This window comes from Arachis hypogaea, chromosome 8 (assembly GCF_003086295.3).
Source record: "Arachis hypogaea cultivar Tifrunner chromosome 8, arahy.Tifrunner.gnm2.J5K5, whole genome shotgun sequence".
NCBI lineage: Eukaryota > Viridiplantae > Streptophyta > Magnoliopsida > Fabales > Fabaceae > Arachis > Arachis hypogaea.
In genome coordinates this window covers 6258201-6278165 of record NC_092043.1, presented here as the reverse complement: position 1 = coordinate 6278165, position 19965 = coordinate 6258201, and the positions used below count along the sequence as shown (strand labels likewise).

Genomic DNA, 19965 nt, shown 5'->3' with positions numbered 1-19965 from the left:
TTAAATCTTTGACCATGTTTTTTCTGGGAGCAATATTCCGTTAATTTTAACATTTTTAACATGAAAAAACCTAATAACAAAATTTAAAAATAATGTAAAGACCAATTAAAAAAAATAATATAAAGACTTAATTGTAAATTTAGTACTATAAGATCAACACCGTAATTAAACCATTTAGATATCCAATTCCTATAGGTTTTCCTTTAATTTGGTAACGATTCCTATAAAAAATGAATGAATTAGGTACGAAATCCACATACTCCCTTATCTTTCTTCGTAGAAGGCTTCAAGTAGAGTAAAGTAATAAAAAAACAAAAGTCTCAAACTCTCATTCCATCAATGGGGGATGCATTTGTCAAATCTATTCCTTTGGTAAACGCACCTCTGCCATAAACATTCTCTTTTAATATTTCTAGTCGTTGTGTTCATTTCCCACCAAACCGCCCAAGGTCCTGGATTTCTATCTAAATGAATAATGGCACGGACTGTTTTATTCTAATAATATTTCTCAGATAATTTCATGCCGTGAGAATAAGCGGAACATCTTTTCTTTATCTGCCAAACTTGCAAAAAAAGGAGAAAAAAAGAACGTAATGTATTGTTTAATCGACATTATAAGCTTTATCTTTAAGCCAATTTTAGGCGGTTCATTGTACTGATCATAAATGTGTATCCTGGTACTGCTATATACCTGCCAAAAAACATTTCAGAAGATACGATTCTTATTCTCCAAAAAAAGAATAATTAATTTATTGAATGTACTCCATATCTGAGTAGTAATGCTTTAACAGAAATATATAGATATTAATGTGGCATTAGTATAAATATAAATCCGACATTGGTGGCTGAACGTCCAAGACATACGCAGTACGTAGAAATTGATTATACCAGCAGAGAAAAGTGAAAGGCAATGGCGATCATGGTGGAACGTAATGTGTCGAGTGATGGGAAGCACGTAATGACGGCGGAGCAGTTTAAGAAGTGGTTGAAGACATCATTTGACGCAAATGGAGATGGCCGAATCAGCAAAGCCGAACTGCGTCGTGGCATCCGTCACAGCGGAGGGCTGATTGCGTCGTGGAGGAGTGGGAGAGTGTTCAAGTCCGCAGACACCAACAATGACGGTTTCATTGATGAACATGAATTCAGAAACCTTGTCCACTTTGCAGACAAGTATTTAAATCTCAGAATCATACGCTGACACACTTTTGTTTCTTTAATTTCTTTTAATGGTGCCAGTTACAAATAGTTTATTAAAATATTATTAGTGTTGTTAGTAGTTGAGTTAGTAATGGCTAATAGTAGATGAAATATTTATGAAATTAGTTAGTAATATCCCTATAAATAAGATGACTCTTGTATCATGTAATAACAACTTCAATACAATAATTTCATATATAATATAACTTTTTATTGTCTTTTCTCTGGAAATTTAACATGTTATCAGAACCATGGTATTCTCCTTGAAAAAGATAAGTCATTAGTTTTTCGGTGAAAAATCACTATGCTTCTTTTTCGAACCTAAATAATCAGTTTCCATTATTTTCTTTCTCTCTAATGGCAGAATTATCTTTTAACGTAGTAGAAGATCCCACTAGCCCTTTCGATATTCATCCTAGTGAAAATCTAACCTTTGTCTTTGTCACTCCTGTAACTATCACTCTTTCCATCCTTTTTTATGGCCAATCATCTCCAAAAATAAATATGACTTTTTCACTAGCTCTATTCTTTCTCCTCTAAACTGATGATGTTCTGTTTCCAATATAGAAGCATTGCAATAACTTGGTGTTATCTTGATCATTTCATTCCTTTTCTCCCTCTATTACCCAAAATTATGGTCATTGAGAGCTGAAACACGCCTCTCAAAATTTGTTGTCATCGTCACCTCTTCTTCTTTTTCTCTCATTTTCTCTTCTCTTCTTCTTTTTCCCTTTCTCTTTCTTCCTCTGTCCCTGCGTCCCCTTTCTTTTTCTCTTCTTTTTCTTCCTACTCTTCCCCATTTCAATTTTCTCTTTCTCTTTCTTTCTATGCGTCACCACGGCGTACGCGTCTTCTTCTTCTGCGTCATCGGGCCGCACACATCGTCTCTTCTGCATCACTACACGCTGCTCACGTCTTTTTCTAACTAGAGATGACGCACACATCGTCTCTTCTGCATCACTACACGCTGCTCACGTCTTTTTCTAACTAGAGCAGAAGCCTTGTTCCTCTTCCCTCTTCCTGCCCTGTTCCTCTTTTCTGTCATGACCAGAATTACAGCCTAGTCGCACCTCTTTTTTTCTTTGTCTTTCTCTGCGTCTCGCTCTACACTTTTCTTTTTCTACGCTGCACGCTTCTTCCTCAACCATCTCATCAAAATTTATCAAAGTTGGAGATTATTGACATCTTTCATCCATCAATTTACGAAGGGATATTAAAATATTATTAGTATTATTAGTAGTTAAAAATTAAGTTAATAATAGCTAGTAATTAATAGATAAAATATTTATAAAATTAATTAGTAATATCACTATAAATAGAATGACTCTTGTATAATGTAAAATTACTTCAATACAACAATTTCATATATAATATATCTTCTTATTCTGCTTCTCTAGAAATTTAACATGGTTCTCAATTATTAGATTGAGTTTCAATTATGTTTTTGAGTCTATAGCTAGTACCTACCTCTCTCTTATTGGGAAATAGTATATACATAGCAAAAGAGAAGGTAAAAAAAGTATATGACATTATTACTGACAGATTTCTATATATTAGACACGAAAGTGAAATCACAGTGACATACATATACAGTTGTGTAATAAAATAAGAATAGCTTAACTATGCCCTAATCTAGAAGTAAGCAAAGCGATAAATGCGTGGGATTCCATGACTTGAGTGATCATTGGATTGCGTCGAACTATACAAGCGGACAAGTGGCTCCGATCTTACAGCAAGCACGAGAACATTATGAGGTAAAATGTATCATCCGCCATCCATCAAAATTATGAGGTCCAACAAATCAATCCACGAATACGTGTTAGCAATAGAATAACGTAATTCTCATTGGGCTTGGATACATATCACCTGCACTCGCAAAAATAACCAAAATGAAGTAAATATACACACAACATAAATAAATAAATAATGAATTTATAATAAGAGGTTCATCCGTAGTTTCTCATTTATCTACGCATATTCAAGATTAGTCCAGCGGAAATACTAATATCATACAAAGTATGCTAATCTGTGAGTAATAAAACTCAACCCTGGAGTCTGGACAGATACGTGTAGCTGAAGATAATAAACTTACCAGTATAATCCTGAGTACTAAGAGCAGCACAGCCTACAGGAACCGGCAGCATCAAAACCAAAGATTATTGAGCCAAGCATATGCAATAGGCCCTTTCACAAGTCTAGAACAGGAGGGGGTAGCTTCCAGAAATTCCATGAGTTAAAATCCTCCTGTAATCAATGCTCACCAAGATTAAGGCCAAAAAAATTCACTACTAAGAAGCATTTACAGTATAAGCCTTACATAGTTACATTCAAAGCATATCCTCACATACAAGACTAATATCAAAATATTCACCCCAGGTCTCTTTCACTACCAGCTGCTTCAATTTGAATTTTAGATTATTGGAAGGCCCAAATTAAACATGTAGAAAATTGTCGGAGATGTTGAAGAACCAAATTAAAAAGAAAGCTCCTAACCTGTTCAGAAGAGGAGATCTTAGGGGGGAACATCCCATTCACGAGTGCATGGAGAGAAGTATACGATTTTGTGTCAATACGACGGTTTACAACAATCTCTCCCTGCAAACTTAAGATTAGCTTGACAAGCTTAAAATTTTTCAAGAACCTTTCATCATTTTATTTTTCTTTTCAAAAGGGAAGGAATAAGTAACTCACCCTGGGATTAATAATGAATATTTTTCCTATTGGGATTCCAACCTTAAGGTAGCTGATTTCATCAGTATCCCTATTTCCAAAACCAGCATAGAATGGATTGCAATCAGAAGGAAAAAGTGACTTGATATCCTGGGGACATTAAAATTCAAGTTATCTTTACATGATGACTGTTGAAAAATTAAAACTACGTTGTAAAGCCTCTTTTCCTTATCCAAAGATACAAGTATGATCACTTTAATAATTAATTTAGCACCTCAATCATGCATCACCAGTCCTCTTTTGTCAAAGTGAGATAAATTAATCTAACAGAGCCCTAATTCGGGGACTTATTCAATGGAATTTTATACGATTCAGAGGGAAAGTGGAGGGCACTTAACCGAATGACTTAATTATTGCAAAATATCTTTGAAAGATGAAAGCAATGACTCTTCTGTGTTACTGAGCGACTAAATCAATACCTCAAATGTTTTGTAAAACGAAGTGATGGCACTTGTATCTTTGGTGCAAAAAATATGAGTTTACTTCACTTTTAATATGTGAACATGCAATAGTAGATACTAACCTCCAGGCATGCAATTTTGAACTCATGAGGAACCCTCCTAATAACTGGAAATAATAACGAATGTGTCTTAGTCTAAATATTACAAGGACATGTCCATGATATTACATAATAAGCTTTGATGGATCTCATACTTGCACTCATATATAAATGACCATCGGCCAAGGAATCATATGAGCAGGCAAAGCAGCATGTAAATTAGTATGCCATTTCGTGCATATATTTATCATGCTTGAAGAAGATGATGCCTAATATCATCTACTTTTCAAGATATCAGAATCCATGACGTTTTATAAATAATATATAAAAGAATAAAAAAACCAAAAACAAAAAACAGAAAAAAAAAAAAAACAAAAGTTAATAATTTTACTTTTCATGTTCTCAAGAGTTTAGTCATTTATGAGTCACTTTTACATTGATGTCATGCACTACATGTATCGTCAAGTGAATCACGATGTGTGCACAAGATTACAAAATTGAGACTTTTGTCTTAAGGCTATAGAGATTGCCTCAGCCCACTGTATAGAATTTCATCACTGAATTTATCCTTTCCACAGAAGATATCAAAAAGAGAAATTCTGATCTTTTTGTCTAAGAACACTACAATCTTCTTTCCTCTCTAATAAAAACTGGTTCAACTATCAACAAAGATAATTATACATCCCCATTTTTTTAATTCCGTGGTAAGTTCATCACTCATTCTTGCATTGTACGTAGATAGAACCTACAAGGAAGTGATAAGAAAAAGAAGAAGAAAAAAAAGGTTCTGACCTTCACGATATAGAGATGGAAAAAGTCCATCAGGAGAAATAACAACAGGACCATCTGGTAGAGCCTTCCCATCCTGCAACATGCAAAATATGATGTAAGTTTTTTTCTTCCTATTTTCTGGTCCATGTTAAGAATGAAAAGCCAATCACTAGATTTATACGACACCTGTTTAAGGTTGAATAGGAACTGGCGTGTGAGATATGCTTGAGAAATTGAACGGGCACTGAGAAATAGCAGTTGGTAACCATTCTCCTGTAAAATGGGAAATAGATAAGGGACAAATCACAAATGGACCACGACATTGAAAAGCAACAGGTAGATATTTTTTGGGTCTTTAACTCTTAACAAACGAAGCAACAAATTATTTCTTTGGAAACCATTCACCCAAAAATTTCCCATATGCAATGATGTACCATCAGAGTATTCAGGGTTTAACCACATTAGCACATTGTAGTGGTCTGAATACATCTAAACACATAGAGAAGATAAACAAACCTTGATAGCTGAGAATAAGTGTGCAACACCTGTCTGTGACCAATCAATACCAACCAAAGGCATGAACTGACCTAAAACATCTGACCTGTAAGACAATAACAAGAGAGAGAAATTACTATTACCACACCATATAGTTTACTTATTTATTGTTTAGAAAAATAATAAAAGAGAAACGAACCAAAAGACATAGAATCTGATAGGTAAAAACTTATATCAAGATGATAAAATATTGGCACTACAATATAATCAATATTAAGAAGAGTATAGTTTAAGGTGGAACTCAAGAATCCTCATTTGGTAGGCATCATCAAAATGACAACATCATTAAGAACAACCAAGCCTTGTCTCACTAGAAGGGACTGGCTACATGAATTAGATGTAGTTATGGTCACCCTATCATAAGCCATATATAGCAGTCAAATTATTAAAATGTAATCCAAACCACCGACACCAAATTAACAATGGAAAGATGATCAATACTAAAGAAAGAATACTGGCCAGCAAATCAGAGTAACATATCAATTTTGAAGAGTAAAATATACACTCACTTTGTAATTGTCCCATCCACATCTGAGATCACTATACGAGTATTCCATTTCCATAAATATATTCGACAATCAACCTGTTAGTCAAATGTGAAAAGAGATATTACACAAGAAATAATATCATATTAAAATATTAAATAAACATACACAAATGCAAAGGAGATGTAAACTTAAATCATAGAAAGTAATGATTCCTGACACCTGCTGCCTCCCAAGCATTGTTGTAGAGAAAGTGAACATTACAGTATTACCCCCTTCCTTCAGATGCAAAGATGCTATCTGTTCAGAAGTTGGAACTTTTACCCTAACATGCTTTTTCTTTGGGTCAGTCTTGAGCTCATTTTTGTTCGGATCTGTGCTGATTGTATTCTCCGAAGACTGCTCAAAAGTAGTATCTTTGGTATCACTTGGCATAGGCGGCACATAAGTTTGGGATACTGATCTGGAGAAAGGCCAAAGTCTCCAACCAGAAGGTGGGCTACCGACCCCTGCATGATTTTTCTCAAGTTGATCAACAGGTTCATGCCTTTTTCAGTTTAGATTTAGATATTAGTTCACTTCCAGAAAATACAATGCCTGCAACAATAGGAGCAGCTTATCCTATGTAAAATAAAGATGATCAATTATCCCTCACAGTTTCATGTCTTCAAAACTCAAAAGTACTGAATGATTTGAAGCAGATGTAGCTTCAATCACTTCGTACGACAAAGGTTTGCAAAGAATGTTCTGTGCATATATTGTAATCAGAATATTTAATGCAGAATAACTACAAAACTCTTCAATGTGACAAAGGATTTTGAGTAAACAAGTGCAGTACCAGTACACCACTAGAACAGTATGAAATACTACTTGTCATTTAAAATACGCTGAATGCTTTCAATCAAATAGACAGAAAAAATGAAGGAGGTTTAAAATACTTGGTACCTGACTTCGCATTTGACAACTGGTTTCCATTGGCTTCACTTGAATCTTCATTTTCAGGAAATAACCACGGCAAGGATTTGGATCTTGTGTCTAGTGATTGACTTAAAGGATAAGAAGCCTCAGGTTGGCCCAAGCTGACGCTACGAGTAGTAATGTTAGGCAATGATCCTGTATGCCCAATATCCTCCCCAGCAGCCTCAGTTCTAGGGATAGCCATAGGACTGGACGAATGCAAATCGCCCTTTTCACTAACTAAGTTGTCATCTTTAACATCACCATCATCACAAGAATGATGTTCTTCTTCTTCTTCTTCTTCCTTATCTACGGATTCAGGGGACACCGGTCTATCCAATTGATCATTGATTTTACTTTCATCAAGGTCACTAAAAAGGAAGTTTTCTTCTTCCACTAAACCTGCTGCTGGTGATTTAGTTGTTGCTTGTACACCAAGCAACTCCTTAGGAGGAGAAAATGTGCTAGAGACATCATGGCTCGTTGCACTACTCTCGTTTGCACAATCCACCGTCGCTTTCTCGGACGTCTCGAAGAAAACCACAGACTGAGCAACTTCATCGGCCGAAATGTTGTCGTCCACTGAAGCAACACCAGTCGGCGAAGCAAAAGCACTGACAGGAGCAAGCTCTCCCTCACTTAATTTCCTCTCGAACCCCCCTTCTGCTTCAACTTCCACAAGTTCAACGGGAAAATCAGCACATTCATGAGCAAGTCCACCTTGCTTTCCATTGGAGTCACATTCAACCTCATGCGCAACGTCAATCTTTATCATAGTCTTATCATGTCCATGCTCAGAGTTAGAATTGGAAAAAGAAGCAGCTTCTTCCTCCTTTACCTCAAGAGGTGGCAAAGCTTCTTGAAGTACATCACCATCGGATGAACTCTTTGCAATTTTGCGTTTATCCACAAAACGTGGTGGTCGGCGATCACTTTTGATATTAGTAGACCACTTAAGCTCCAACAAATCTGCAGCTATCTCAGCAGGCGCCATTTGTTCAACTCCATACTTATCACCACATTCTTCACCTTCCTCTATGGACTTTCGCCCAAACACAAAGCCAAGTAACGAGCCGCGAGACCTTGCCCCAGCATTCCCGTTACTATTTTCTGAATCATAGTTGCAGCTTTTGGACCTGAGGCGTTCTTGTATTTGCATGTCGTTAAGATTACGGGAACGGTTATCATCATATTCATCACCAGAAGACGGATAAATAACGGCGTCACCATATTCAGCATCTACTTCCCTGAAGAAATACGCTTCACCTTTGTGATCAAGATGCATGTGGAAATCAGCGTCGACGCCATTCACATTGATGTCAACGATCTTCTCCCTTGCTTTCAGAACGCCTTGGAATTTCCCGAATCGGACGTACCAAGGAGAAGACTTGAAGGTTCCATCTGGCTGCTCCACGACGACGATGTCGACGGCGCCGCCGAACGGGTGGAAGGGCCCTGAAACAGTGTAAACGCCCTGTGTTATGTAGCTTCCGATCCTCCTCATCCTTCCAATTCCGAAATCAAATCGACGATGTTGGCGTTGGCAGAATCATGATTTTATTGTGAGGAACGGAGCTCCGAATCTAGGGATTAGGAGCCACAAGTTATGAACCTGACCAACAAAGGAAGACAATCCCTTCACGGAGCGAAGAGAAATGTCCGAAACACATGGATCAAAGAAGAATATTCCAATATGGAAACAATTGCTGAGGTGATGTGGTATTCTGTTTGTAAAGTTACATGCTGTGTCCTTGAAACTGAGAGAGAAAGAGAGAAAGGATGAATTTGCACGGCGGTGTCGTAATCTGAGAACGCGGCGGTGGGGAAGACACACGACTTGCATTTTTTGTTGAATAGCTGGGGACCACCTTTCAGATCCCCTGGATACTCTTAAAACCGTTGGATCACTCTAACCGTCATGCTTCCTTCACGCTTCCCTCTCCCTCTGTCACTACTCAATTCTCAAACTCCCACATCATCCCTCATCCATACAAAAATGTATTAAATAGTACTAATTTTCTTCGTATACGATTATTCTCTCGTGCCAAGTAGAAAGTACTAGTCTACTATTTCGTACTTATTATAAAACAAACAAGTACATAATGTGGGAACTAAAATTATTGAAAATTTAAAAATTATTTAAAAAAAAAACATTTTATACGAACTTCACGATTGTCAATCCAGTTTGAAGCAAAAACTGAATGTAAAGTCAACTACGCTATTCTAACAACCTTTTTTTTCATGATTAATTTTTTCAACGAGCTTGAGTTTTCGAAGACAAAAGCCTTGATTGCATCATATCAGACCAACTTAGCACTACTTAAAAAAAGTGAGCCTCTGAGTCTCTGACCAAAAAAAATTGGGCTAGATGCGGAACCAACATCATTTACGGGGCCTGGGCTTTCCCTTCAGAGTCTTGATGTTTCTGAGTCACATACTCGCATCATATGATATTGAATGAGATTGCCATGTCCCCAAAAAAGACGAACGAAATTGGGAACCATTGATGTGAATTTGTCTTTATTTACGCAGACAATAAATTAGGATAAAAAAATATATTTGACCAAATTATTATTTAATAATTTTTAACTATTATCTTTAAATAAAAATAACTTAATGTAAGTAATGTTTCCAAAGCATATCTCCCTCGTTACTAATTATTAGCCTGAACTTTATGACTTTCATCACAACCCCTGTCTCCACAACATTACACACGTTCGCTCGGAACATATGCGTTTCCTCCATTATCGTCTATATTTTTTTAATTAAACAAAAATCCTGATATATTTTTCAGTGCATGAATTAAATAATATAATATAGTATAGTATGGCCGCTTAATTTGTTCTGTAGTCATGGTACTTTAGAGTTCCATTTTGACAGCCATATTCATGCATGTGTCGGCTACCAAAAAGGATAATTATTCGATGTTATCTGACTTTATTAGTTAAGTTTGAAGGTATAATAATGATGATGAAATGATGTTAATATTAGAGAGATGGTGGATTGTGGTTTTCGTGACTGTTAAGCGTGTAAAGAACATGTTCCCACCGGATATATATGTTCACATGTGTCAGTGACAGTTGTAACGTTACCACATCGGATGCATTGACACACTCTTGCTCAGAATGCAGACAATTCATGATTGTGACAGGGCAGAACCGATTATTTTGGCACGGGAATCTGATATATATGGTCCATATATGTTTCATTTTGAACCTGTCTTTGTGTTTAATTTGGAATTTGGATGTATATGAATATGATGAAATATTAATAATTGACAAAAATAACCACAAAGAGAGGGAATTATTGGCACAAGAGAAAAAAGAATAACAGCTGCGTATGTAACTGTAATCTCACATCTGCAAAGAGAATGTCTGAAAGTGCGTGCTTCCGCATTCAGAGCTGAATTTTTTTGACTTGTCTGCATATATATACCCTCTATGAGCTTATCATTGGTATGTCAGAATTTCCACAAATGGATCACTGATACATTTATTAGAAATATTACTATTAATAATAACAACTCTTCTCTTCTCTTGGATCATACTGTTCTACACAACACGGAGTACTTAGCAAAGCATAAAACAAAATATTGGAATTCTAATAAGTTAAAACATGTTTAGTAAATTTATGGATTTGGTGTTGGTATATAGTATAGGCACTAAATTGAACATATACATTTGTATTAAGTTTACATCTCTATATAAAATATATAAATAATTAGAATTTATGAATTTATGTTTACACTGAAAGACACGAATATATGTAACTTTGTTTTGTGCCTCGGATAATAATAGATTTTCATATACCTAATTATTAATATACAGATAGCAAATACGAGATAATAATTACAGTAGTAAGTAGAAGAACTAGGGAAAATAAATAAGGATATGCTACTATGTGCTATGTGCTATGAGGTGCATTTGATGAGGTTGTTGTCTTCTTTGGCAATAGAATTTTTGCAGTGAGCAATGGCAGCTTGAATGGCTGCTTGCAACTCTTCCATGGTGCTGTCATTGGCGGCTGAAGTAGGAAGAGTTGTTGCAGTTGCAAGCAAGAGGCCACTGTTTGTTGGAGAAGCCCTCATGGAAGCTGGTGCTGATGAACATTCACCTCTTCGAATTCCTCTCAATTCTGGTTTTTTCTTCCTCATCAAGTTCCCTGAGTGAGAAGAATAAGCACTCTCATGCAAACCAACTTTCTCTCTTTCTCTTCTCCCCCTGAAAAGCCTCTTGAGTGCATGGATCACGTCAAAACCAAGCTTCCTCTTCTGTTGCTTCTCTTTATCTAATTCTTCCTTGTTGCTAACTTGACACACTTTGCGCCCTTTTGATAATCCAAACAATGAGAAACTACTATGTTTATTATTATTATTATTATTGGACTTACTTTCTTCTTCCATTGTCCCTCTCTTAATAACATTATTGTCTTCTTCTATGAAGTTGTTGCCAATTCTTTCATCCAGGGTTATGTTGCTCCTATTGCTGTGTCCGCAGCTGCTTCTACTAATTTCTTTATTATAGGTATTTTCATTATCTTCCAATAAGAAGTCGCGGATGGGGACGGGGACAGTGAGGCTTTCCATGGAAGTGGTGGAGAATCGAGGTGATGAAGGGAGGTGAGATAGGAGGTGGAGGGGAAGCAAGTGGCCATGGAAGAAAATTTCGTCAGCAGGAGATAAATCTATTGCAAGGGAAGGTGGTGGAGCTTTGTTGGTGGAAGAAGAATGGAGAGAGATTGTGAAGGAGAATTCATGAGAAGGGGAGGAAGATTGTGAAGGTGGTGGTGAAGAAGGTTTTGGTAACAGTATTTGCTTTGCTTCTTTATCTTCTTGCCTTGCTTCAATTTGTTTTTGGTGCTGCTGATGATGGTGTGTTTCCATAGCAGTGAATGATGATTGATTACCTTGAAGACTAGCTAGGAAGCTAGATTTGATATGATGCAGTAGTATATAGTATCTTGAATTCTCTCTATAATACTATAATCTTTTTCTTTTTCGGTGGAGATTGGAGAGAGAGATATAGATAGAAAGGTGCTGTCATCTCTTTTTCGTTGTTGTATGGATGTTAACAAAGCTTAAGGAGGGATAAGGGAAAACGGAAACCAAAGGAATAATGATAGATATTCTTTGTCAGAACAGCTGTTTGGGATTGTGCAATATATGTCTTTAAAACTTTTTCATCAGACATTATTTTGGTCTTTAACCCTTAACTACTGTAGTTCACAAATTATTATTTGTTACTACCTCTCCTAATGTAGTTTTTTACTTGTGTGTTAAGAATAGTGCTTTTATTTGTTTTTGTTGGGTCCCTGTCAGGTCCAACAGCAACCGCTGTGCTGGTATTGGAAATGAGGTCACAAACATCCAAATTTGGCCACCAAAGGAAGATGGATTGTCATGGCGGATTTCAATCAACAAATTTACAACTTTGTTTTTGGCCAAACAAAAAAAAAATCATTGAGGTCCCAGGAGTAGAAAGAAATTTTCATGTAAATTACTAGAAAGAATCAGAAAGCTGGTCTAACACAGTAACCATTAAGCTTTGCTTTCTTAATATTTCAAGCCTGTATCCTAGGCTAGCATTCTTTTCTAAGACTATCCTAGGTTAGCATATAAAGAGGAACTAATGAGTACCTTTGTTAGAGAATCTCATTTACTGGTGAAAGTTCTCAATATTCATTCATAGTAAAGATGTTATGGTGGAAGACTTCAACTCAAACTCTTGTCATTTTAGATTGACACTGACACAGTAATTCTTGTCTAATATCATGCTGTGTATATATTCTGACAACACGATAATTTTTTTTTTTAATTTTCTGTGCCGATATATACTAAAAATTAATTGCGGGGTGGAAAAAGCATGGTATGATGGTAGAGCACATAATATTATTAAACATTTTATATAATTATCCAATCATATTTATTATTTTGGATGATTATTCCGAGCCAAAGTGAAAAATAATTATTTTTGTTGACTTATTATTACCTAATTAGATCCACATGTAAAACTGTTTTATACACTTCAAAATTAAATTCATATACAATAGGCATAGCATAAACAAATGAAAATAATGATTTGTTGGAGAAAAGACAGTGTGAGAGTAGGGGCCATGTGAGAAGATGAAAGCTCAGAGAAAGAGAAGGAAGTGGATCATATAGTCATGTGAGTGTGGCCAGCACCGTGTTCTCGTGTCTAAGTCCATGCACACACCATGCATTGACTGCCATAGACTGATAAAGCCATGGTTTTAGAAGAAGAAGAAGAAGAAGAAGACTAGTTGGGGTAAGGTGGTCACTGGTCAGTGGTCACAGACCCACACACACGTGCATGCAGGGGAGGTGGTCCATAAAACGAGCACAAAGGAATTTTGTATGCATCATCATGGGTTATAAGGTCAACATCTTAATCATGGAAGCATTATTTCTTTGCACTGATGAATTGTAATGAATGATCAATTAACCATCCTCGCCACTTTCAGTACGTAGCATAAAACAAATACTTCACGATCGAACCACATAGAGATCCTCTTTTTGTGGGAAACAGTTTGCTTTTCCGCCTTACATATTAGCCATTCAATATCCTAAATCTTTTTCTTTTATTTCTTACTAGACATGGGCGGTGGTAGGACATGAAGCACATCAACAGCTGAACCTTGGATCAAAGCATCAACTTCTCAGCCTCCATCTCTTTTGTTTTTTCTTCCTAGTATTTTTTTTTTAAAAGAATTTTGTTAAGTATATCAACGGCTTTTAGATGAATTGGTAAACCTTCTAACTTCATTTTTATATAGAGTTTCCATTTGACCTAAGGTCAACACCTTTAGTGCAGTTTTCATATCAACAGTAGGCACCACTAGTTACGAATTATGATGTTGAAACCACTAATTTTCACAAGACAAATGATTCTTAGTGTCTAAGAAAGCTATGATTGCAGTCCTGTACAGAGTTTCCTGGCCTTTTATTCCGGATTATATGTCGGAAATGAATGAAAAGGGTTGATCATGGGGTCTTGGGGAAGAAATTTTTTCTATAATAACAGACATTCTTTTGGTAACAGGAACAATCATAATAACAGGCCACAAGAGCAACCACTCATCAGGCTTAATTTCTATTGTGGAATGGAACTCCATTGACGTCTGATTAAACACTACTATATAGCAATACAACAACAATGGCCACTTTCATTTAAGGTCAGTTTTCCAGATCTCAGAAGAACACATGTACAAAATAAACAGATCTGGGTAAGAAGAAAAAAGCCAACTACCTCCGATATCTTGCTCTGATTTTACAACCATTCACAATACTTGGGTGGATCATATTCTGTTTTCCAAATCAGAAATCTTCAAGCAAGTAGCTACAGTTTGCTAGTCTTCTCACCTTGATGCACTGAAAATAAGTGAGAACCCCCATGGATTTTGATCTAGAATTCCCAAATAAATCCATATTCTGAGAAGCACTCTTGATCACAGAAGGGAATTACTGTTGCTGCGACATTCCCGTCATATGAACAATCCTTGTCACTCTCAAAATGCAAACGCAGGAGACTTCATTAGTCGTCACTGTCACTGCCGCGATGTCTTCCTGAAAATAATTATTTAAACAGAGAATTATATAACTAGAGTCAGAAGGATAGAAAAGACAAAGACTTGCCACGAACCTGATTTCCGTAACCCTTCCATGGCTTCCTTCTTCTCTTGGCAACTTGAGCAAAGAAAAGGTCCATCCCATGGACGCAATTTTCCAGGGTTGGTCTTCCCTGCATGTATTGAGATACCCTCCCCTGGTTTGATCTCTACTTGACACACAGCACAGATAAACAACTTGAACATGTTGCAGAGTGGATATTTTGTCTCTAACCTGCATTTCAGATAAACACATGTTCAGGTCAAGAATAAAATCTAGCAAGCCAACTGCTAACATTAAACAATGCTTGTTAGGGAACTAAACCTCTCTGAAAGCATAGCAGAACCTTCCTCATAGAGCTCCCGTACAATATCTGGCTCTACATATTCTTTGTTGGTATGAGATGATGATTCAGAGCACTTTTTGCGGAAGATCTTCATAATTCCTTTCATCGGTTTCTTTTGAGTTCGTACAGAAGTATGCGGCTGCTCTTGGGGTAATATATCAACAACAATGCAGGTTGTGTCATCTCTAAGACCCTTTGCTTGTAAAGCTTCCTGAGGGTAAAAAAGAGACAGGAGCAAATGATAGAAATAAGTAATGCATGCCGCACAAAACATCAAAAATACTACCCCAGGTGAAAACCAGGACTATAAAGAATTATTTAAAAGATGTGCAGTAGGCATACATTCACAATTTGTGGTGCTGCAGCCTCTGCTGACATGCCACGACAACAATCCAAGGCCACTTCTGGAGTTAGAGAGTCCCAGACACCATCACTGCTGATAACAAGCCTTCCTCCGGCACTAGAAAGCTGCATGAAAAGAAACAGAGAGGCTCAAACGCTGGAATTAGCCTCTTCACATAAAAAAAAAGAATAAACATAATTTATGAAAAGGGTTTGCATCAACTTGCAAGGCAAGTTTATTGACTTTAAAGGCAACAGATATTCTTAAGAAAACGATAAGATACAAAAGTGATGGATTATATACACAATACATCAAAGTAAATTAAGAAAGGAAGCAACAGAAAAATAACTAATCAAAATATGCCCAATATTGCTGTTTGCACGAGAGCAGTGACCAACCTTCACTTGCTTTACATATGGTACAGGAACAATAAATTCACCAACATCTGCATCACCAATGGATCTCGAAAGACACAAGCCACCAGGCCAACATCTCAAAGGGCCAACCTATAAAAATCATTAATCTCATTAGGCATAAAAAAATGAAAATTTACTCCAACGGAAGATGGTTTATATCATCAACACAAATGGTAGCATTGTCACAAAAAAAAAAAACATTTAAACAAAATGTTCGTCAAAAGATTGTGAATATTTAATAACCCTCAGAATGAGTATGTTAAGTGCGAGACAGGATCATGTGACTAGATTTCAATTAGCTCGCCTCATTACATTCATTGGTATGATTGACGTAGTTTTCTTTTTTATATCTAATTATCTAATTACGTAGTTTAACACCCAAGCATCATGTGCAAAGAAATAGTATTGGCAGAGGCATCAGTTTGTCTGAGTTAAAAGGGGATTGCGATTAAAACAAAATGTACCTCTGCTCCTCCACCTGTATTTAGCCGGCCAACCTCACCCCCGCTACAGGTTATGCGGACCCTCCTGGAAAAGAGAAAAGAAAGGTGAGACTAGTCTGTGTAAGAGTGATTACAAACAGTTTCTCGACCAAAAAGTTTCCCAGCAACATCTTACTCTTCTGCATTGGTTTCAAGTCTATGATCCGCTGACAAGTAATGAATACCACCTTCAGCAGGTTCAAGTACGCAACGCGAATCACCGACTGATGCAACTGTTACCACCCATCCTTCAAGAATCACAAAGGTTACAGTTGTTCCCGATGTTTTTGCTGGATAAGTAAAAATAATGTATATCAGTAAGCCACACAACTAATGAAAACAATATAAATAAAATCCATTAATTCAGAAGAATAAGAACCACCTCTCAGTAACACAAGGGTCTTTTCATTGTTACTGATGTTCTTCAGCAACTATGTATTAATATATATCAAATAGACAAATACGTGTAAAAACAGCTGAACCAACATGAGTGAACAATATTAGACCATTCTCAGTCATTATGGCTTAAGTAACAGGCAATGCAACTTGCAATCCACCAACAGGGTTTAGATAAATATTACCAACAAGGCGTCAATGTGTCATAATATCATCCACATTTTCAGCATGCATAAAATTTTTTCCCATTTTATTCTTTAATTTGCTAACTTCTGGAATTGGGCATGTGCAAGCTCATTTGGCAATACTCAGAATATTCCAGAAGTACTTCAATTTGCCACACAACTAAATAATTAGTAGAGGCTGGAACAAATACTACAAGAGAAATAATTAGTCATACCTTTCTGTTGAAAATCTTTGTCAGTTTTCACAAATCCTGCAACCAAAGCCCTGGGCAATGCTGCTATCCACTCATCTCTGTTAAGATCTGAAGGAATTGCACTTAAAATGTTGTTTAGAAGATTCTCCTTAGCATAAATAGCAGCAGCAGTTCCATTGTGACCATCAAATAGCTGCAAACAACTTCTTCATCAGAAAGTGCAAATGTAACAAGGAAAAAAAATTATTGAATCACAAGCATTTAGTGCAAAAAAAGTCTAAGATGTTGTTGTGATCCAATCAATGTGAACGAATAAGAATCAAAAGGGAGCTGCTTTCACAAAGAGATTTGACTGTAAGTGACGCAACAACCAGTCAACCACTACCAAAGTCAACAAGCTGGATTCGTCGTGCAAATGTGTATCCTCATATCATATCATATCTATCAAAAAGAAAAGAGAAAAATTACCCCGAAAACAGAAAATGTGGAGACGCCATCTCCCATGACCCTCTGGCATTCGTTCTTGAGCAGAATAAAATCCTCTCCTTTCTTGCTCTGGCTGGCTTGGCCGTACACAATCTCCGGCTTCTCGATTTTCTCGTTCACCAATTCGCGCTTCAGCAGCACCGAAAGGGGAACGCTATGGTGTTCACCATGACCAGACATTGTTGCACTTTCACGCACGCACACTTCCCCTCTGTCAAACCAAATCCTCAATTTCTCCGAAAAACACTACCTAGGATAGCAGAACTTTATTTACTTCCCTGCCTTTTTAATTAACTAATAAGAATTATCCATTGTTGTTGTTGTTGCAACAAGATCCTAAAAACCAAAAACGGCTTATCGCGAATCCCAATGCGATTGCAGTTACTCATAGATACACGGAATCGAATAACGAAATCTACGCGGGGTCACAGAATGAATTCACTGGAATGTGTGTAGCATTCAAAAAAAGAAAATGACATGCTGCTTCGTCATACTTATTCAGTTAATTAGTTAGCAATAACGGAAAGGTGAGAAAAGGATAAGAAAGAGGATTTTACAAGGAAGGTAGTTAACGATAATGGCGAAATTCTGGAGATACGTTGGAAAGGGGTATCGAAAAACGCGGATCCCGCTGTTGCTCAAAACTGCCATTGTCGATACACAATAACACTCCCAGATGCAATAAACCACCAAATCAAACGAACCATTTTTTATTTTTATTTTCCCTTTTATGACGTGGCAAAAACGCTATCGTTTTGAATCGCTCGGCGCAAGCCACGTGAGCCATTTTTGGAGCCAGGGTTTGTTTGGTGTCAATGTCAAATGTGCTTTTCTGTTTTCTCAATTCTTTCTCCATTTGCATGATCTACAATCTAATTAGATTTCCTGTTCATAAACAGTAGAATTTCACTATGGATTGACTATTTCCCAGAGTTGGCGCGGTTAATGCTGATGGGCCCATAGATTTAGAAACAGATTATGGACGATCAATGATTAGTGACATACTGACGTGGCAACTACTATGGGTATGTAATTTCATTGGTTGCATGAGGATGGTGGATTATGATTTATGACTCTCTTTTCTAAAGATATTCCAAATGTTTGTGATATACATAATTTAAATATTATTTAATAATTAATAATTTATATTTTTATATAAGTAATTATTTAAATTAATTTTTAAAATTGTTAAAATTGAATACTTTAATTTAAAAAAAAAATACTATGAAGTTATTAGAATTTATTATTTTTGGTTATTATTTACTCATTAATTTAATTTTTTTAATATAGTTTTTTTAGTCTGATAATACAATAATATATTTTATTCTATATTTTTAAATATTGATAGTCCTCTAACATTCTTCGTTTCAAAATACACAAAATAATTTTCAATATTTACTTTCATTAGGCAATATAGTTCTTTTTTGTTAGTGATAAGAAACTTTAACTCGCACACATGGCTTAATTATCCACGTGTGCAAACAGGACAAATCAATCTCAAAAGATAAAGTACAAAACAATCATAAAAAAACATTATTACCTAATGTTATAAATATATTTTTATAAATGTTAATTATAATTGTATTATAAATTTCAAATAGATAGAGTCAATTATAAATGCAACCTAGTTGAGTCAACTAAGAGTTGGACTATTGACTATAAATAGTCCCTTTTAATATTTTTTACACAACACAATCATTAATAAAGTAATCTCTTATTCTTAATGTTCTCTTTCTTTTTTTTTCTCTTCTCAAATCCTAATCCTTATTTAAGATAAGATTTTCTGATTGTCAGTTTGATGAAATAAGTTTTTTAAAATTAGGTGAAAAAAATAATCAATTAAAAAAATTACTTAAAATAAAAACATTGTCATTATTCCATTTAGATTTTCACACTAGATAATGTGAATTAGAAGTATAAAAGTTAATTTATATGCAAAATGTTGTAAATTAATTGTCAAATGTATTTACTGACCTAAAGAGAGTAACCAAATCTCATATTCCAATTGCAACTGCACCAATAAAAATAAATATCTCAGAAGGACAAGTTGTTAGTGCAAATAAAAGCAATCTATGCCTAAAGCGTGGAAGACCAATTGGTTCTATGAGAGATAATTAATCCTGATGGTTATAATATGGAGGCAAGTTCTCAGAGGAAATCCAAAGACATAAATATTGAAAGTACCGGGATCTCAATAACTTATGTCACTACTGAAAAAATATAGGACTGAAAGTATATCATTGTCAACAAAATTTTTGCTTATAATATTGTTGTTGAACTAATAAAACAAGATGGA

The 19965-nt window shown here is 35.9% G+C and overlaps 3 protein-coding genes across 4 annotated transcripts; all 3 read right to left on the bottom strand.

Moving 5' to 3' along the window:
* Nucleotides 1-2559: 2559 nt before the first annotated feature.
* LOC112705836 (phosphatidate phosphatase PAH2) lies at nt 2560-9507 on the bottom strand. Of its 2 annotated transcripts, none has more exons than XM_072200474.1 (11): nt 7186-9507; nt 6463-6749; nt 6265-6338; nt 5717-5801; nt 5387-5473; nt 5222-5294; nt 4454-4497; nt 3892-4020; nt 3694-3802; nt 3293-3444; nt 2560-3066 (listed from the first exon to the last, which is right to left on the bottom strand). In XM_072200474.1, exons 1-9 carry the CDS (start codon nt 8699-8701, stop codon nt 3767-3769), a joined length of 2331 nt encoding a protein of 776 aa, XP_072056575.1. In that variant the 5' UTR covers nt 8702-9507; the 3' UTR covers nt 2560-3066; nt 3293-3444; nt 3694-3766. The 2 variants fall into 2 exon arrangements, with proteins under 2 accessions (XP_072056575.1, XP_025612589.1); XM_025756804.2 differs by having other exon boundaries at nt 3694-3795.
* Nucleotides 9508-10876: 1369 nt separating this feature from the next.
* Nucleotides 10877-13037, bottom strand: LOC112705838 (BRI1 kinase inhibitor 1). The gene has a single exon (XM_025756809.3). The coding sequence runs from the start codon at nt 12077-12079 to the stop codon at nt 11108-11110; it is 972 nt and encodes a 323-aa protein (XP_025612594.1). The 5' UTR covers nt 12080-13037; the 3' UTR covers nt 10877-11107.
* A 1170-nt stretch (nt 13038-14207) lies between these two features.
* On the bottom strand, nt 14208-18369 carry LOC112705834 (probable protein phosphatase 2C 12). The gene is made up of 9 exons (XM_025756803.3): nt 17652-18369; nt 17205-17376; nt 16545-16698; nt 16391-16454; nt 15909-16016; nt 15510-15635; nt 15146-15378; nt 14856-15055; nt 14208-14779 (listed from the first exon to the last, which is right to left on the bottom strand). Exons 1-9 carry the CDS (start codon nt 17847-17849, stop codon nt 14748-14750), a joined length of 1287 nt encoding a protein of 428 aa, XP_025612588.1. The 5' UTR covers nt 17850-18369; the 3' UTR covers nt 14208-14747.
* Between the last annotated feature and the right edge of the window lie 1596 nt (nt 18370-19965).

Bases quoted from the DNA above. Each gene is read 5' to 3' on its own strand.
- LOC112705836 (XM_025756804.2), bottom strand. From the start codon at position 8,701: ATGAGGAGGATCGGAAGCTACATAACACAGGGCGTTTACACTGTTTCA. The intron at 6,339-6,462 runs GTGTCAGGAATC...TTTGACTAACAG, and splicing joins CAATGCTTGGGAGGCAGCAG to GTTGATTGTCGAATATATTT. The intron at 4,021-4,453 runs GTTAGTATCTAC...TAATGTCCCCAG, and splicing joins TCAAAATTGCATGCCTGGAG to GATATCAAGTCACTTTTTCC.
- LOC112705838 (XM_025756809.3), bottom strand. From the start codon at position 12,079: ATGGAAACACACCATCATCAGCAGCACCAAAAACAAATTGAAGCAAGG.
- LOC112705834 (XM_025756803.3), bottom strand. From the start codon at position 17,849: ATGTCTGGTCATGGTGAACACCATAGCGTTCCCCTTTCGGTGCTGCTG. The intron at 16,699-17,204 runs GTATGACTAATT...TTACTTATCCAG, and splicing joins CAAAGATTTTCAACAGAAAG to CAAAAACATCGGGAACAACT. The intron at 16,455-16,544 runs GTAAGATGTTGC...TCTCTTTTCCAG, and splicing joins CTTGAAACCAATGCAGAAGA to GAGGGTCCGCATAACCTGTA.